The sequence below is a fragment of the Microtus oregoni genome, unplaced genomic scaffold (genome assembly GCF_018167655.1).
Source record: "Microtus oregoni isolate MIOR12 unplaced genomic scaffold, Mior012 000027F_ref0000203, whole genome shotgun sequence".
Lineage (NCBI taxonomy): Eukaryota > Metazoa > Chordata > Mammalia > Rodentia > Cricetidae > Microtus > Microtus oregoni.
Window position 1 is genome coordinate 21,487,616 of NW_024543086.1, and position 14,424 is coordinate 21,502,039.

General features: G+C 45.9%; 2 protein-coding genes across 7 annotated transcripts in view; one reads left to right on the forward strand and one right to left on the reverse strand.

Moving 5' to 3' along the window:
- Positions 1 to 19: 19 nt before the first annotated feature.
- On the reverse strand, positions 20 to 3,117 carry CUNH16orf90 (chromosome unknown C16orf90 homolog). 2 transcript variants are annotated; one of them, XM_041676100.1, is made up of 3 exons: positions 2,217 to 3,117; positions 1,038 to 1,391; positions 20 to 508 (listed from the first exon to the last, which is right to left on the reverse strand). In XM_041676100.1, exons 1-3 carry the CDS (start codon positions 2,275 to 2,277, stop codon positions 351 to 353), a joined length of 573 nt encoding a protein of 190 aa, XP_041532034.1. In that variant the 5' UTR covers positions 2,278 to 3,117; the 3' UTR covers positions 20 to 350. The 2 variants fall into 2 exon arrangements, with proteins under 2 accessions (XP_041532034.1, XP_041532033.1); XM_041676099.1 differs by lacking the exon at positions 2,217 to 3,117 and having other exon boundaries at positions 1,038 to 1,584.
- Cluap1 (clusterin associated protein 1) overlaps positions 2,994 to 14,424 on the forward strand; it is a 36,339-nt gene continuing 24,908 nt past the window's right edge. For 2 of the 5 annotated variants that reach the window (XM_041676086.1, XM_041676087.1), the window contains exons 1-5: positions 3,306 to 3,336; positions 4,385 to 4,492; positions 7,402 to 7,513; positions 9,828 to 9,912; positions 11,230 to 11,409. In XM_041676086.1, coding sequence (XP_041532020.1) covers positions 3,315 to 3,336; positions 4,385 to 4,492; positions 7,402 to 7,513; positions 9,828 to 9,912; positions 11,230 to 11,409 — 507 coding nt within the window. In that variant the 5' untranslated portion in view covers positions 3,306 to 3,314. Of the gene's footprint in view, positions 3,121 to 3,215; positions 3,337 to 4,384; positions 4,493 to 7,401; positions 7,514 to 9,827; positions 9,913 to 11,229; positions 11,410 to 14,424 lie in introns of those variants that run through there. The other 3 variants (XM_041676088.1, XM_041676090.1, XM_041676089.1) reach the window with 2 other exon arrangements.

Consider the following 14,424-nt stretch of genomic DNA (forward strand, 5'->3'; position numbering starts at 1 on the left):
AGAAGATGCAGGCCTTGGCTTTTTACTGAGGGAAGACCTGAGGACTCCCTGGCTCTCAGGAACCAGATTCTCTGCTCAGCCTGGCCTCTCAGCTACACGTGGCTGACTGGAGTTTGGGCAGGCTGCAAGGGCATGGGCATGCTTCCATTTCTTCCGTCCCTCTCAAGGGACTTCCTCCTCCCTCCCTCATACTTTGCCCAGACTAGCCCAGGTCTGATGCTGGGCAGCTGTGGGGGCCATCTCAGTGGGAGGGCAGCTGCTGGGACTGCACCCTTCCTCAGGAAACCTGGCCTCCGCCTCCTCCTCGGCCATCCTTCCCTTAATGTCCCCAGCCCTGGCACTTTGGATCCTTATGTCCTCTCCAAGGCCCCAGAGCGGGTTCTCTTGCACAAGGGACACATGGTCTCCTCCAAGGCTCTCCAGGACCTCTTGGGCCTGAGTCCCAAGCCCTCAGGGGGACCAGACTGGGAGGGGACACCCTTGGCTGGGTCCATGCTGGAACTGGAAGCTGAGGAAAAAGGAAAGAGAAGTCACTCAGAGGGACCCAATCTGAAACCCTACCTTGGTGTCCCTGGACCTTATAACCTTCAAGCCAATTGAAGAGCTTGGTGTTACGTCCTTGAAAGAACTATTGGGGGGGGGGGATGTCAGTGGGTCATGAACTCTTGTAAAATAAACTGAGGGAGAGTTGCCCAAGGTCCATCAAAATACAGAACAAGGATTAGAACCCAGAACTCTTAGTCCCAGATCTCTGCCTTACACCCCCCATCCCAATGGGTTCCAGCTGTGGTCCAGCTGCCTACTACCACCCTGAGATTTCATAAGACTTAAGAGTACATCCCAGTGCAGAGTCAGTAGTGGGGCACACGGATAGAAAAATTCAAGATTTCAGCCCCCGGAGGAAGACTACTTTAGTGTGTCCTGGCCACCATGTCCTTTCCTAGTTTTTGGCAAGAAGGCTGGGGAATGGAAGAGGCCCATCTGAGTTCCCTTGCATCTTTCCCTCGTGTCTCCAGTCCTTCCTTAACAGAGCTCACCTGTATTTCCCAGGCTGTCCCTGGGCAGTTGGGCTTCCAGAAGGGTTGAGCAATGGCTGTTACCTGGACCCAGGGTCCCCTGTGGCAAAGACAGGGGCCAGGCCGAGCCTTCAGGCCGTGGCAGGCTGCCCCCAGCCATGAGCCGGCCTAGCCAGTGGCTTCCACATTGCCCAGCAGGCTGCATGTGGCCTGGCAGGTAGAGAGCCAAGCTCCGGAGGTGACGCAGTCGGAAGTTCTTGGGCTTGCTTGCCTGGGCACCAGGGCCCTGCTGCTGCTGGGCCCCCAGCCCTCCCTCGTAGATGTTGGGTGGTGTGTCAGGGTGGCTGGGGCGTCCTGGGGCCCAGCTCACTCCATCTGCAGGAGAGAGATCAGGAGGGTGGTGGCCAGTGCAACCAGCATCTGGGTAAAAAGATGCAAGTACCAGCATCTATGGCAGACCCCACCCCGGGCTACCCAGCCTCAGATCCTGTCTATCCCCATTTTTCCTGTTTGCTCCCCTAGGGGCCTAAGAAGCCCAGGACTTTGGCACTGAGATCTCTTTCAGCACTTCAAGCCCTTTTTTTGTGTGTGCCCTCTACCCTAGAAAGAGTATGCTGGCGCCAATATAAGCAAAGAGGGTAAAAGAGGGCATGAGTGGCCCAGTCATACAGCCTAGATTGGGAGTTACTCCCCTCCCAAGCATGCATGTCCCTGGGATCTTCCCAGTAGCTTTGGGCCCAGGTTAGGACAGAATGGCATCTCTGCTTTTGCTTCTCCCTGCAGCCAGGCACCTTCTCTTATTCGAAGCTCGGAGAATGCACAGACCAAGGCTTCCATGGAGGGCCAGTATGGTGGGGGAGGAGTGGCCAGGCCTTGTGTGCAGCAGGGCCTGCTCTCCCCTGCCTAGGGGCTGGGTCTGCAGGTCTCCCATGGCAACTGGCTCTTATGATGTCACAGTAAAGACTAGTCTTCTTGGCCCCCTTAGTTTGGGAGAGAATGGTGTCAGGTCAGGGGCAGGGTGGGAGGAGGGTAGGGGGGTGGGTTAGAAACTTAGGGTAAATCCACTGCTCCTCAATTTCAGAGGAAGACACATTAAAAAAATTAACTTTGGAATGCTGAAAAATCATTCTGTGGGGTGACCTTTGGGGAGCTTCGGCTTCCTCTTCTGTCACTCAGAGAAAGAGGATTTAGGATACAAACCTGGAGAGATCTGAGTCGCACTGAAAAGGTGGTTCCGGGTGACCCTTGTCCAGTTGTTCATCTTCTCACAAGTTGTTAGTGTGTAGATAATGCCATTTTCCCCCTAAGCATGTGAACAAACTGGAACTCTTGCCTTGGTGGTGGAAATATAAAACTACAACTAAATTTGGAATCAACTCAGTAACAAAACCGTAACGTTTCGTTCTCTGTTTTGGTTTATGAACCATTGTTTTTGTATATAGATATAGTGGAGTTTCATTTATTTGCTGTAGATTTCTCATTGTTCCAAAGCCATTTGTCGCAGACTATTCTCTTTGTCCAAGTGCACTGTCGCCTATGTTGGTCCTATTCCACATCTAAGTCCTCAAGCATCTTACTCCTGATCTCCACCACAATGTCCCGGTCAAGGGCACCTTTACATTCTCCGCTTCCCCATCTCGGGGCTTTGCCTTCCTCTTCTTCCACCCTTCTTGGCCCAGCTCATCTCTTCTTTCCCATGTCCTTCTTTATCGCGGTTGCCCCCAACTTGTAGCAGCCACCAGGGAGGATTCCCTGCAGAGCTCCGCACTGGGGCGTGATACATCAGCACTACTACTCCGACCTCAGAATCAACCAGTTTCCAGGACAACCCCTGGATCATGGGTCTGGAAACTGATTTTCGGCCTGTAGTGAAGACTGACAAGCAGTACGTACACGAAATCCTTCCGGGTGCAGTTCTCGAATTCTGCCGAGGGTAGCATAGCTTCATTCCTGTCATTCTGTGGCTACTTTATGAGTCTTTGTGCGGTTTAGCTGTTTTTAACAAATACGAAGGAGACTCGGCCACATAAAGTGATAGTGTTCTCTATAGAAGTGAGGCAATGGGAGCCACAAAAGGCCCGGAGCCAAAACTGCTTGATGAACGGTAAGAAGCGCCTCCTGCTGGTCTGTGTCGTGCGCGTGCGCGCATTGCACCGCTTCGCTTCCTGTCTTGTTTGGCCCTGACCGCACGCTGTCCAAGTGCCCTGTGGGTTGCTATAGAGACCGGCGAGCGCTGGGCCTGCGAACTCCAAAGAGGCGAGCTTCGTGCCCCGGTGGACTTTTGCAGACCAAACCGCCATGTCTTTCCGCGACCTCCGCAGTAAGGCTGCACCGGCTTGCCCGTGGGCTTCCCAGAAACTCGGAGCTCCCCTGATAGACCCCTGTCTGAGCCGTAGGCCCCAGACTAGCCTGGGCCTGACGGAACTCTGCTGCACCCTTGCAAAGTTCTGCCTGTCACTGGGCGCGAGTGGCTAGAACACTTGGAATGTGTTTCGAGCGGCTAAAGAACTGAATGTGTTTAATTTTTACCTCATTTTATCTCAGTTTGTCACAGACACATTCGCAGCCGCATTAGAAAGGTCATGGGAAATGGAGACTTTTTTTCTGTGTTAGAGTTTGTAGAAAGAAACAATAAAGTCAGGGAGGTGACTGAATGGATGGCTATTTATGCTAGTTGTTTTGTTTTGTTTTATCGTCGTTGATTGTTGTTAATTTTTGAGAATTTTTTAAAACAATCTGTCACATACTGTTCTTTTGGGGCATTATGTTGTTTATTCCTAGTCAATGCCTGTGCCCTGAGTCCAGAGATGAGGAAGCAGGCAGCAACAGGTCAAAGTAATTTGGGCAAGAAAAGGCTAGAACGAGCGGCTTAGGCGGTTTGCATCCAGGTTGTCAGATCGCCAAACACTGAGAAGAGAACTTTGCCCGAGAGTGGGGAAGTGGGGTGTCCTATTAGTCCCTGCTCTTCGGAGACCGTTTGTTATGGGTCGGGCTGTTGCAGTTCACCCCTTTTGTTTCTGTATCTAACTGCAAGTAGTCTAACTTCTCATGGTTCGCACAGCTGGAGAGAGTGGCAGGACTGTGTGACCCAAAAGCTTGCCTCCCTCGCGGCCGAGTAGCAGCTATTAGGATCAACCTCGAGTGTCATGTCTTCCGGGGTCTGACGGTGTTCCAGACAGTGTCATGATGGCGGTCCCACGTAGTTTTTGATGAGGCCAGCACTTTGCTAGGGTCGTTGAAAAGCGATGTACTGAAAAGAATATTCCAGAAGAGTGTTTCAGAATGTTTACCTTAAATAAACACTGTATAGCTGTGTAATGGAGACTCTGTCCCCATCCAACAGTGGAGAAATGCTAGCTTCCCCTTAGCAGGAGGAAGTGTTTGGATGAAGCCTGACTGGAGGGGAGACGGCTACTTCTTCACCACCATCTTTCTCTTCCACCATCTGGTGCAGTCCGCCCTGCTTTATCGTACAGGTAGCTTATTTGGAATTGTCAACAGGACGTTTTGAATAGCTGTCTTCAGGAAACATGCCTAGACATCGCACTGCCAGGAAACTGTTCACCAGCTCAGTGTATTGTGGGAACTCAATATGAGATGTTGTTGTGTTCCTTTTGATTTACCGAGACAGGGTTCTCTGTGTAACAAAAACCTTCACTGACTAGAACTTACTTTGTAAACCAGGTTAGCCTCGAACCCACAAAGATCTACCTGCCTCTGGTTGTGTTCTTTTCTTTTCAAGACGGTTTCTCTGTGTAGCCCCAGCTGTCCTGGAGCTCACTCTGTAGACCAGGCTGGCTTTGAATTTACAGAGATCCCCCTGTCCTGAGTGCTGGGATTAAAGTCGTGCACCACCACCCGGCAGCTGTGTTCATTTCTAAATCCCACTTTCTTTTTCTTTTCTTTTGTTTTCTTTCTTTTTTTTTCGTTTTGGTTTTTCGAGACAGGGTTTCTCTGTGGTTTTGGAGCCTGTCCTGGATCTAGCTCTTGTAGACCAAGCTGGCCTCGAACTCACAAAGATCCACCTGCCTCTGCCTCCTGAGTGCTGGGATTAAAGGCGTGTGCCACCACCACCTGGCTTTTGTTTGTTTTCTTCTACTTTCTTTCAAGCAGTGTAGCTTTTTTAGGTGCTTCCAACTTACACTGTTCACTAATATGTTTTTACAGTAAATATAAATACTGAAGACAGTTTAACCATTTTCTTAAAATTTCTGTGAATTGAGGTAACTGATTTTTTTTTTTTTTGTGGTTTTTCGAGACAGGGTTTCTCTGTGGTTTTGGAGCCTGTCCTGGAACTAGCTCTTGTAGACCAGGCTGGTCTCTAATTCACAGAGATCCGTCTGCCTCTGCCTCCCAAGTGCTGGGATTAAAGGCGTGCGCCACCACCGCCCGGCGAGGTAACTGATTTTTGAAATTTATGTCATCAAAATACTATAGGATCACTGAAAAGAACGTATGATTTTGAACAATTTTTTTCTCATGATGTCTTATGAGGCTAGGTAGTTTTTATTTAGTTGTTTGTTTGTTTTTAATTAATTAATTTTATTTCTTTTTACATACCAATCCCAGTTCCCCCTCCCTCTTCTTCTCCCGCTTCCCCTCGCCCCACTCCTCATCTGCTCCTCAGGAGGGTAAGTCCTTCCCTGGGAAGTCAACTAAGTCTGTCCATCAACTCCTTGAGGCAGGACCAAGGTTCTCCTCGTTCCCCTCCCCGGAGCCTAGGCTGAACCAGGTTTCTTTCCATAGAGAATGGGCTCCACAAAGTCAGCTTATACATAGAGTAGCGCCTGACCCCACTGCCTGTGGCCCCATCTACTGTCCAAGTCACACCGTTGTCACCTGTATTCAGGGGTCCTAATTCAGGCCTATACAGGTTCCCCAGCTGTCAGTCCAGAGAAGTGAGCTTCCACTAGCTCAGGCCAGCTCATTCTGTGTATTTCCCCATCATGGTCTTGACCCCTTTGCTCATATTCTCCCTCCTCCCTCTCTTTGTTTGTGCTCCGGGAGCTCCGCCCAGTGGTTAGCTGTGGATCTCTGCATCCGTTTCCATCTGTTTCTTGAAGAGGGTTCTAGCTTCTCTTATGGACTATATAGGCTGGTTATCCTTTGATTTATATCTGGTATCCACTTATGAGTGAGTACAAATTATATTTGTCTTTCTGGGTCTGGGTTACCTCACTCAGGATGTTTTTTCCTAATTCCGTCCATTTGCCTGCAAATTTAAAGATGTCATTGTTTTTTACTGCTGTGTAGTACTCCATTGGGTGAATGTGCCACATTTTCTTTATCCATCCTTTGGTTGAGGGGCATCTAGGTTGTTTACAGGTTTTGGCTGTTATGAATAATGCTGCTGTGGGCATAGTTGAGCAAATGCCCTTGTGGTGTGAGTGTGCCTCCTTTGGGTAAATACCCAAAAGTAGTATTGCTGGATCATGAGGTAGATCGATTCTTAATTTTCTGAGAATTCGCCATACTGATTTCTACAGTGTCTGTATAAGCTTGCACTCCCACCAGCAATGCAGAAGTGTTCCTCTTACTCCACATCCTCTCCAGCATAAGCTGTCAATAGTGTTTTTTATCTTCGCCTTTCTGATCAGTGTAAGATGGTATTTCCGAGTTGTTTTGATTTGCATTTTCCTGACGGCTGAGGATGTTGAACATTTCCTTAAGTGTCTTTCAGCCATTTGAGATTCTTCTGTTGAGAATTCTCTGTTTAGATCTATACCCCATTTTTAAATTGGATTCTTGAGTTCTTTGTGTATTTTGGAGATCAGTCCTCTATCAGATGGGGTTAGTGAAGATCTTTTCCCATTCTGTAGTTTGCCATTTTGTCTTGTTGACTGTATACTTTGCTTTACAGAAGCTTCTAAGTTTCAGGAGGTCCCATTTATTAATTGTTGCTCTCAGTGTCTGTGCCGCTGGGGTTATATTCAGGAAGTGGTCTCAGTGTCTGTGCTGCTGGGGTTATATTCAGGAAGTGGTCTCCTGTGCCCCATGCATTCAAGGTTACTTCCCACTTTCTCTTCAGTGAGGGTCAGTGTGGATGGATTTATGTTGAGGTCTTTGATCCATTTGGATAGTTTTTATTTGAGGTAGTAAAAAGGCAAATAACAAAAAGAAATGAAAGCCTCAACTAATCCCTAGAACCCGTTTCCCTGAAGAAAGTCTACTCCATTGAACTTAGGTGTTTTCCAGGTGATGGCTTAGGTACTGTCAGTTGTGTCTCCCTGCCTGTCTTCTCACAGAGTTGATGGATTGGGCCCCTCAGGCTGCCACTAAGGTGGGGAGAACCAGTAAGAAGGGAAAGCAGAGACAATGAGATTAACTGCTTTCAAAGTGCTGCCATCTGACAAGGACTGATGGAATTGTGTTTTATATTGGACAGATTTCACAGAGATGATGAGAGCCCTGGGGTACCCACGACATATCTCTATGGAGAATTTCCGCTCTCCCAACTTTGGACTTGTCTCTGAAGTCCTCCTGTGGCTTGTGAAAAGGTGAGGGTACACCTTATTCATGTCTTAGCATGAATAGTGCTTTGTTTGTTGGCTAATTGGGAACAGGGAACCGTCATGATACAAAAGGAAGAGTATAGTGCAATCCATGCAGGAGGGACTGAGTTGTAATTTGTGAAAAGTCATCAGAGCTGCCAGGCATGATACTGCAAGTAAATATCTGTGAGTTCGGGGTCAGCCTGGGCTACATATCAAGTTCCAGGCCAGCCAGGGATACATAGTGAGAAATGCTCTCTCAAATTTTAAAAATTGAGAGAAAGAAATCACCAGAGTTTACAGAACATGGAGGGTGGGATTATCCTTATTGGAGTGCTGGTACAGGCTGCTCTTCAGCCCTCACCACAATGGCAGGGACTTTCTACACTAAGGATATACTGCATTAAAAATACTGCAGGTGTGGCTGAAGAACCGGCTCAGACGTTAAGAGCTTGTGCTGGTCTTGCAGGGGACCTGAGTTTGATTCTCAGCATGCACGTTGTTTTGGAGTTTTTTGTTTTTCGAGACAGGGTTTCGCTGTAGCTTTGGAGCCTATCCTGGAACTAGCTCTTGTAGACCAGGCTAGCCTCAAACTCACAGAGATCCTCCTACCTCTGCCTCCTGAGTGCTGGGATTAAAGGCGTCAGCCACCACCGCCCGGCCTTGTTAGCAGTCACGTAGGATGACTCACACTGTGTATAACTCAAGCTCTGGGAGGACCTCACAACCTCTGACGTCAGTGAGCACTGGTAGTAATGTGCACATGCTTACACACAGACCCACACACACATAATTACAAATACAATACTAAAAATATAAAGCAATAAATAATATAGACTTTTCATTGTGTTAAAAGTCTTATGTGATAAGGATTGGCAACATTTTGTGTTAAGAATCAGAGGGTAAATGTTGTATATGTTGTTACACATAAAATTTAGTCTACATGAGATGCCTGTTGAATATTTTGGAGTTACAGGCAGTTGTAAGCCACCTGACATTGGTGCTAGGAACTAAGGGTAGGTCCTCTGGAAGAACAATATATGCTCTTTTTGTTGTTCTTGTTGTTGTTATTTTTGTTTTTTCGAGACAGGGTTTCTCAGTATAACAGTCCTAGTTTCTAGACCACTGGCCACCTCACCAGCCCCTCTTCTTTGCTTTTAAAATGTAAAAGCTATTGTTATCTCTCAGACTATACAACTACAGCTGAGAGTCACAAATCTTCTGAGCCCTGGTGAATTAGCAGTAAATAAGTAATTTCAACAACCCTGCCACTTCTAGAGTGAACTGTTTAGCCCTCGTGTCTGTCTTGGGCAAAGGGCTATTAGCCCGAGTCAAAATCTTGGTTATTTCATAAAAGTTGGAAGTTCGAGATAGATTTAGTTTGTAATCTGAGTCCCGTATTTGTTTGTTTACTTATTCCTTATTACTTTATTATTGTATCTTATTACTTTATTTATCTTTATTGCTTTATTTTTTACTTGTCTCCACACTCGTATCATGGCACACATGTACGGGGGTGGAGATCAGAGGACAAGACTGTTGAGCTGATTCTCTCCTTCCATCTTTATACAGGTTCTGGGGTTAGAACTCGGGTTTCTAGGCTTACACAGCAAACTCCTTTACCTGCTAAGTATGTGAGAATACACCTATGTATGTGGGTTTATGCTAGCCACCACATGCATGTGGAGGTTAGAGAACTAGTTGGTTCTCCTCTTACACTAGGTAAGCCCTGGAGAGTGAACGCTGATTGCTAGGCTTGATAGTAGCCCTGTTTACCCACTGAGCCATCTGTGTTCTGCCACTTAAATCTCATTCTTTTTTTTTTTTTTGGTTTTTCGAGACAGGGTTTCTCTGTGGTTTTGGAGCCTGTCCTGGAACTAGCTCTTGTAGACCAGGCTGGTCTCGAACTCACAGAGATCCGCCTGCCTCTGCCTTCCGAGTGCTGGGATTAAAGGCGTGCGCCACCACCGCCCGGCTTTAAATCTCATTCTTGAGTTGGAATTTTCTCCCTGAGTATTTTGTTTGCTCTTGAAGTTTTTGCTTAATCACATTGTCTTGGTTGGAGCTTTGGTTGGAGCCTGGAAAACCTCATGTTAGCAATAATCATCTGCCTTCTCTTTAATGGGCCTTTTTTGCTTTGTTTGTTTAGTGGCTTTGTTATATTTTAGTTAGGGTTTCACTGTATAAGCCTGGCTGATCTGGACCTCACTGAGATCTACCTGCCTCTGCCTCTTGAGTGCTAGATTGTAAGTGTGCACCACCACACCTGACTTTAAGGACTTTATATTGGATTGGCTCTTGCTTGTTTTTTTTCTGACAGATATGAGCCACAGACCGACATCCCTTCTGACATCGAGACCGAACAAGACCGAGTTTTCTTCGTTAAAGCAATTGCCCAGTTCATGGTTAGTTCACAGTCATTTTATAGAATTATCAAATAAATTAGAAGATAAATTTTATTTGGTACTGTTTTTTAAATTGAGTATCGTGTTTACTTTCTAAAACCATCCCACTGCCAGGTTTCTGTGGATCCATTTCGCCAAAGTGTGTGTGTGTGTGTGTGTGTGTGTGTGTGTGTGTGTGTGTTGAGACAGGGTTTCTCTGTAACTTTGGAGCCTGTCTTGGAACTCACTCTATAGACCAGGCCAGGCTGGCCTCGAACTCACAGAGATCTACCTGCCTCTGCCTCCCAAGTGCTCGGATTAAAGGCGTGCGCCACCACCCCAACTTGTTTATTTTGGGATAAGTAATTTTTTTTTTTGGTTTTTTCGAGACAGGGTTTCTCTGTGGTTTTGGAGCCTGTCCTGGAACTAGCTCTGTAGACCAGGCTGGTCTCGAACTCACAGAGATCCGCCTGCCTCTGCCTCCCGAGTGCTGGGATTAAAGGCGTGCGCCACCATCACCCGGCTAGTAATATGTTTTATGGTTCATAAATTTTTATATCACAAACTTATACGGAGTAAAATGACGCTCTGCCATGTCTGCCCGAGGCTGAGTTCCAGTCATAATAACTACTGTTTAAAACTCAGCCCAGAGTGTGCTTATGCATGTTTAAATAAATCGTAATAATATATACATATATTAATATTTATATTTAATTACATATAGAAACAATAACAATATACATATATATTCCCATTAACTCATGCTGTGTAGCATCTTGCCTTCCTTATTTAGTAGTTTATTTTGAAGAACTTTCCAATGCATATAGAATTTTCCTCTTTCACTTGAGTTATTATTGCTTACATGAGTATCTTACAATTATGTTATCTGTATAGGTATTTACATAGTTTATAACTTTTGCTGTTCGAAAGAATTCTGTAATAAATAGCCTATGTGTTTAATTTTAGCTGTGAGTTTATGCTTACAGTTAGTTCTTAAAATTGAAATTACTGGGTCTAAGGTACATGTGTTTGTAGTTTGGATGTCTTTATCATAATATGAGACATTTGTAGTGTGTTTTATCCTTATTCACTGAGTTCTTTCAGTTGGAGGCAGAGATATTTTCAAATTCCCTACATGGGATTTGGACAGAGCCCTAACCTTTAACTGGGTATGATAGAGCACATTCTAATCCCATTACTTAGATAAAACAGGAAGAAGTGAGAGCTCACATCTAACCTGAACAGTTGGATCGTGAGTTTCAGGCCAGCCTGGGTTACATATTAAGACCCTGTCTGAAGAAAACCAAACCAAACAGAACTTTGTCTGTCTCAAAACAGGCCACAAAGGCACATATAAAACTCAATACTAAGAAGCTTTATCAAGCGGATGGGTATGCCGTGAAAGAACTGTTGAAGATCACATCCGTTCTTTATAATGCAATGAAGACCAAGGGCATGGAGGGCTCTAAAGTGGGAGAGGAAGACATCAGCAAGTTCAAGTTTGACCTTGGCTCTAAGGTAAGGATGGGGAGAGTTGGAGGTAGAATGTGCCTGACCGGCGGCACTCCTTTCCTTACTGGTGGACTCGGGGCGTTTCCATCTGTGGTAACAGTTTATTCTCATTAGTGTGGGGATGAGAGCAAAATCACAATAAATCTGGTTGTTTGAAAGCCTGCTTTTATCAGATGGTAAGGATATAGGTATAATCAAAGAGCGACGTCCTTGGAGGAGTCAACTGCGAACAACCACGATAAGATGTGGAAGATCTGAGCGGTCAGCCATGGAGAACCGCAGACTGGTGTGGGGTGGAGTTTGTGAGGGCAGGGCTGTCATAAACAGGGCCAGCCTTGGGGCCTCCCAGGTTGAATGTATCACAATCCAGAACAGAAGAACCAGGCGGCAGACAGGGCTCAAAGGGAAGGTCCACAGCATAGCACAAACTGAGACTTTTTTTATCCAAGGAGGTTAGGGAAAAAGACCCACCTCTTCTGAAGGTTTTTTTATTCTCTCATGATGTGCCTGTCATGACATTCCATCTTCCTTTGTTCTCCACAGCTTAAATACCCAACAAAACCTTTCAGGCAATACAGGAGCCACACAAAAGGACACACTCCGTTTCTTAAGTAAATGATTAAAAACAGAGTCACCCAACAACTCACTGCAGTAAATCTAAATATCTTGTCATGGAGCAAGGAAGTAGCATTTTTTTTTTATTAATCAACTCTTTAATTGACAGGCTGCAAATTGAAAGAATTGATCATTTTGTTATCTGTCCAGAGAGGTCATCTTATAAGGAATTTTTTTTTAACTTTTTTTTTTATTGAGAAAAGGAGAAAAAAAAAACAAATTTCCTCCTCCTCCCAGCCTCCCATTTCCCTCCCCCTCTTCCCACCCTTCTCCCCCTCCTCCCACCCTTCTCCCCCTCCTCCCACCCTTCTCCCCCTCCCCCCACTCCTCTCCCCCTCCCTCTCCAGCCCAAAGAGCAGTCAGATTTCCCTGCCCTGTGGTAAGTCCTAGGTCCGACCCCCTCCGTCCATTTCTAGGAAGGTGAACATCCAAACTGGCTAGGCTCCCACAAAGCCAGCACATTGCGTAGGTTCAAAACCCCGTGCCATTGTCCTTGGGTTCTCATCAGCCCTCATTGTTCGCCATGCTCAGAGAGTCCAGTTTTATCCCATGCTTTTTCAGTCACAGTTCAACTGGCCTTGGTGAGCTCCCAATAGATCAGCTGCACTGTCTCAGTGGGTGGGTGCTCCCCTCGTGGTCCCGACTTCTTTGCTCATGTTCTCCCTCCTTCTTTCTGCTCCTCATCGGGACCTTGGGAGCTCAGTCCAGTGCTCCAGTGTGGGTCTCTGTCTCTGTCTCCATCCATCACCAGATGAAGGTTCTATGATGATATGCAAGATATTCGTCAGTATTGCTATAGGATAGGGTCATTTCAGGTTCCCCATCCTCAGCTGCCCAAGGAACTAACTGGGGACCTCGGCTTGGGCATCTGGAAGCCACTCTAGGTTCAAGTCTCTTGCCAACCCTAAGGTGGCTCCCTTAACTAAGAACCGTGCTTCCGTGCTCCCCCATCCAACCTTCCTTCATCCCAATCCTCCCCCTTCCCCAAGCTCCCCCCATTCTCCCCCTATCCCCCCTCTCTCCCCATCTCCCCTTACCCCCATCCCACCCCACCCCCAAGATCTCAATTTTCTCCCCGGCAATTTTGTCTACTTCCCATAGCCAAGAGGACAACTATATGCTTTTCCTTTGGTTCACCTTCTTACTTAGCTTCTTTGGGATCACCAATTGTAGCCTCCGTGACCCTTGTTTATGGCTAGAAACCAATTATGAGTGAGTACATCCCATATTCATCTTTTTGGGTCTGGGTTACCTCACTCAGGATAGTGTTTTCTATTTCCATCCATTTGCATGCAAAATTTGAGAAGTCATTGTTTTTTACCGCAGCATAGTACTCTAATGTGTAGATATTGCACACTTTCTTCATCCATTCTTCCATTGAAGGGCATCTAGGTTGTTTCCAGGTTCTGGCTATTACAAATAATACTGCTATGAACATAGTTGAACAAATGCTCTTGTCATATGATCGGGCATCTCTTGGGTATATTCCCAGGAGTGGTATTGCTGGGTCCAGGGGTAGGTTGATCCCGAATTTCCTGAGAAACCGAAACACCGATTTCCAAAGTGGTTGCACAAGATTGCATTCCCACCAGCAATGGATGAGGGTTCCCCTTCCTCCACAGCCTCTCCAGCAAAGGCTATCATTGGAGTTTTTTATTTTAGCCATTCTGACAGGTGTAAGATGATATCTCAAAGTTGTTTTGATTTGCATTTCCCTGATTGCTAAGGAGGTTGAGCATGACCTTAAGTGTCTTTTGGCCATTTGAACTTCCTCTGCTGAGAATTCTCTGTTCAGTTCAGTGCCCCATTTTTAATTGGGTTAATTAGCATTTTAAAGTCTAGTTTCCTGAGTTCTCTATACTGAGAAGCTTCTGTAAAGCAAAGGACACTGTCACCAAGACAAAAAGGCAACCTACTGACTGGGAGAAGATCTTCACCAACCCCGCAACAGACAAAGGTCTGATCTCCAAAATATATAGAGAACTCTTATAAGGAATTTTAAAGGCATTATAAATCCAACTTCTGAGGAGTCTAAGAAAAAACAAGGAAATTGTATACTGTATCCTATACTTCTGAGTGCATCAACATTTTGTTGTTTTGTTTTGTTTTGTTTTTTCGAGACAGGTGCATCAACATTTTGAACTAACATTCTGTGATCAAAGATCATAAAATGCTGGGCTTTCTTGGACTCAGAAAATGCTGTTTAGACAGGGAGAGGTGTGTCATAAGTTCTTTAGTTTGGGCTCAGAATTACCATGGACCTTCAGTATCAGCTCAAATGTCACTCCCAAGACACAGCCCTTTAAATCTCAAATGTGCTTTCTGCCCTGTGTGCAGCCCTTGACCATAAAAAAGAAACTTGTAGCTTTTACTTGGGGTTATGAAGTCAAAACATTTTCTGTAGCC

Excerpts from the sequence above, each read along its gene's own strand:
- CUNH16orf90 (XM_041676099.1), bottom strand. The coding sequence starts at position 1,464 with ATGCTGGTACTTGCATCTTTTTACCCAGATGCTGGTTGCACTGGCCAC. Across the intron at positions 509-1,037 it reads GGACAGCCTGGGAAATACAG|CTTCCAGTTCCAGCATGGAC; the intron begins GTGAGCTCTGTT and ends CTTTTTCCTCAG.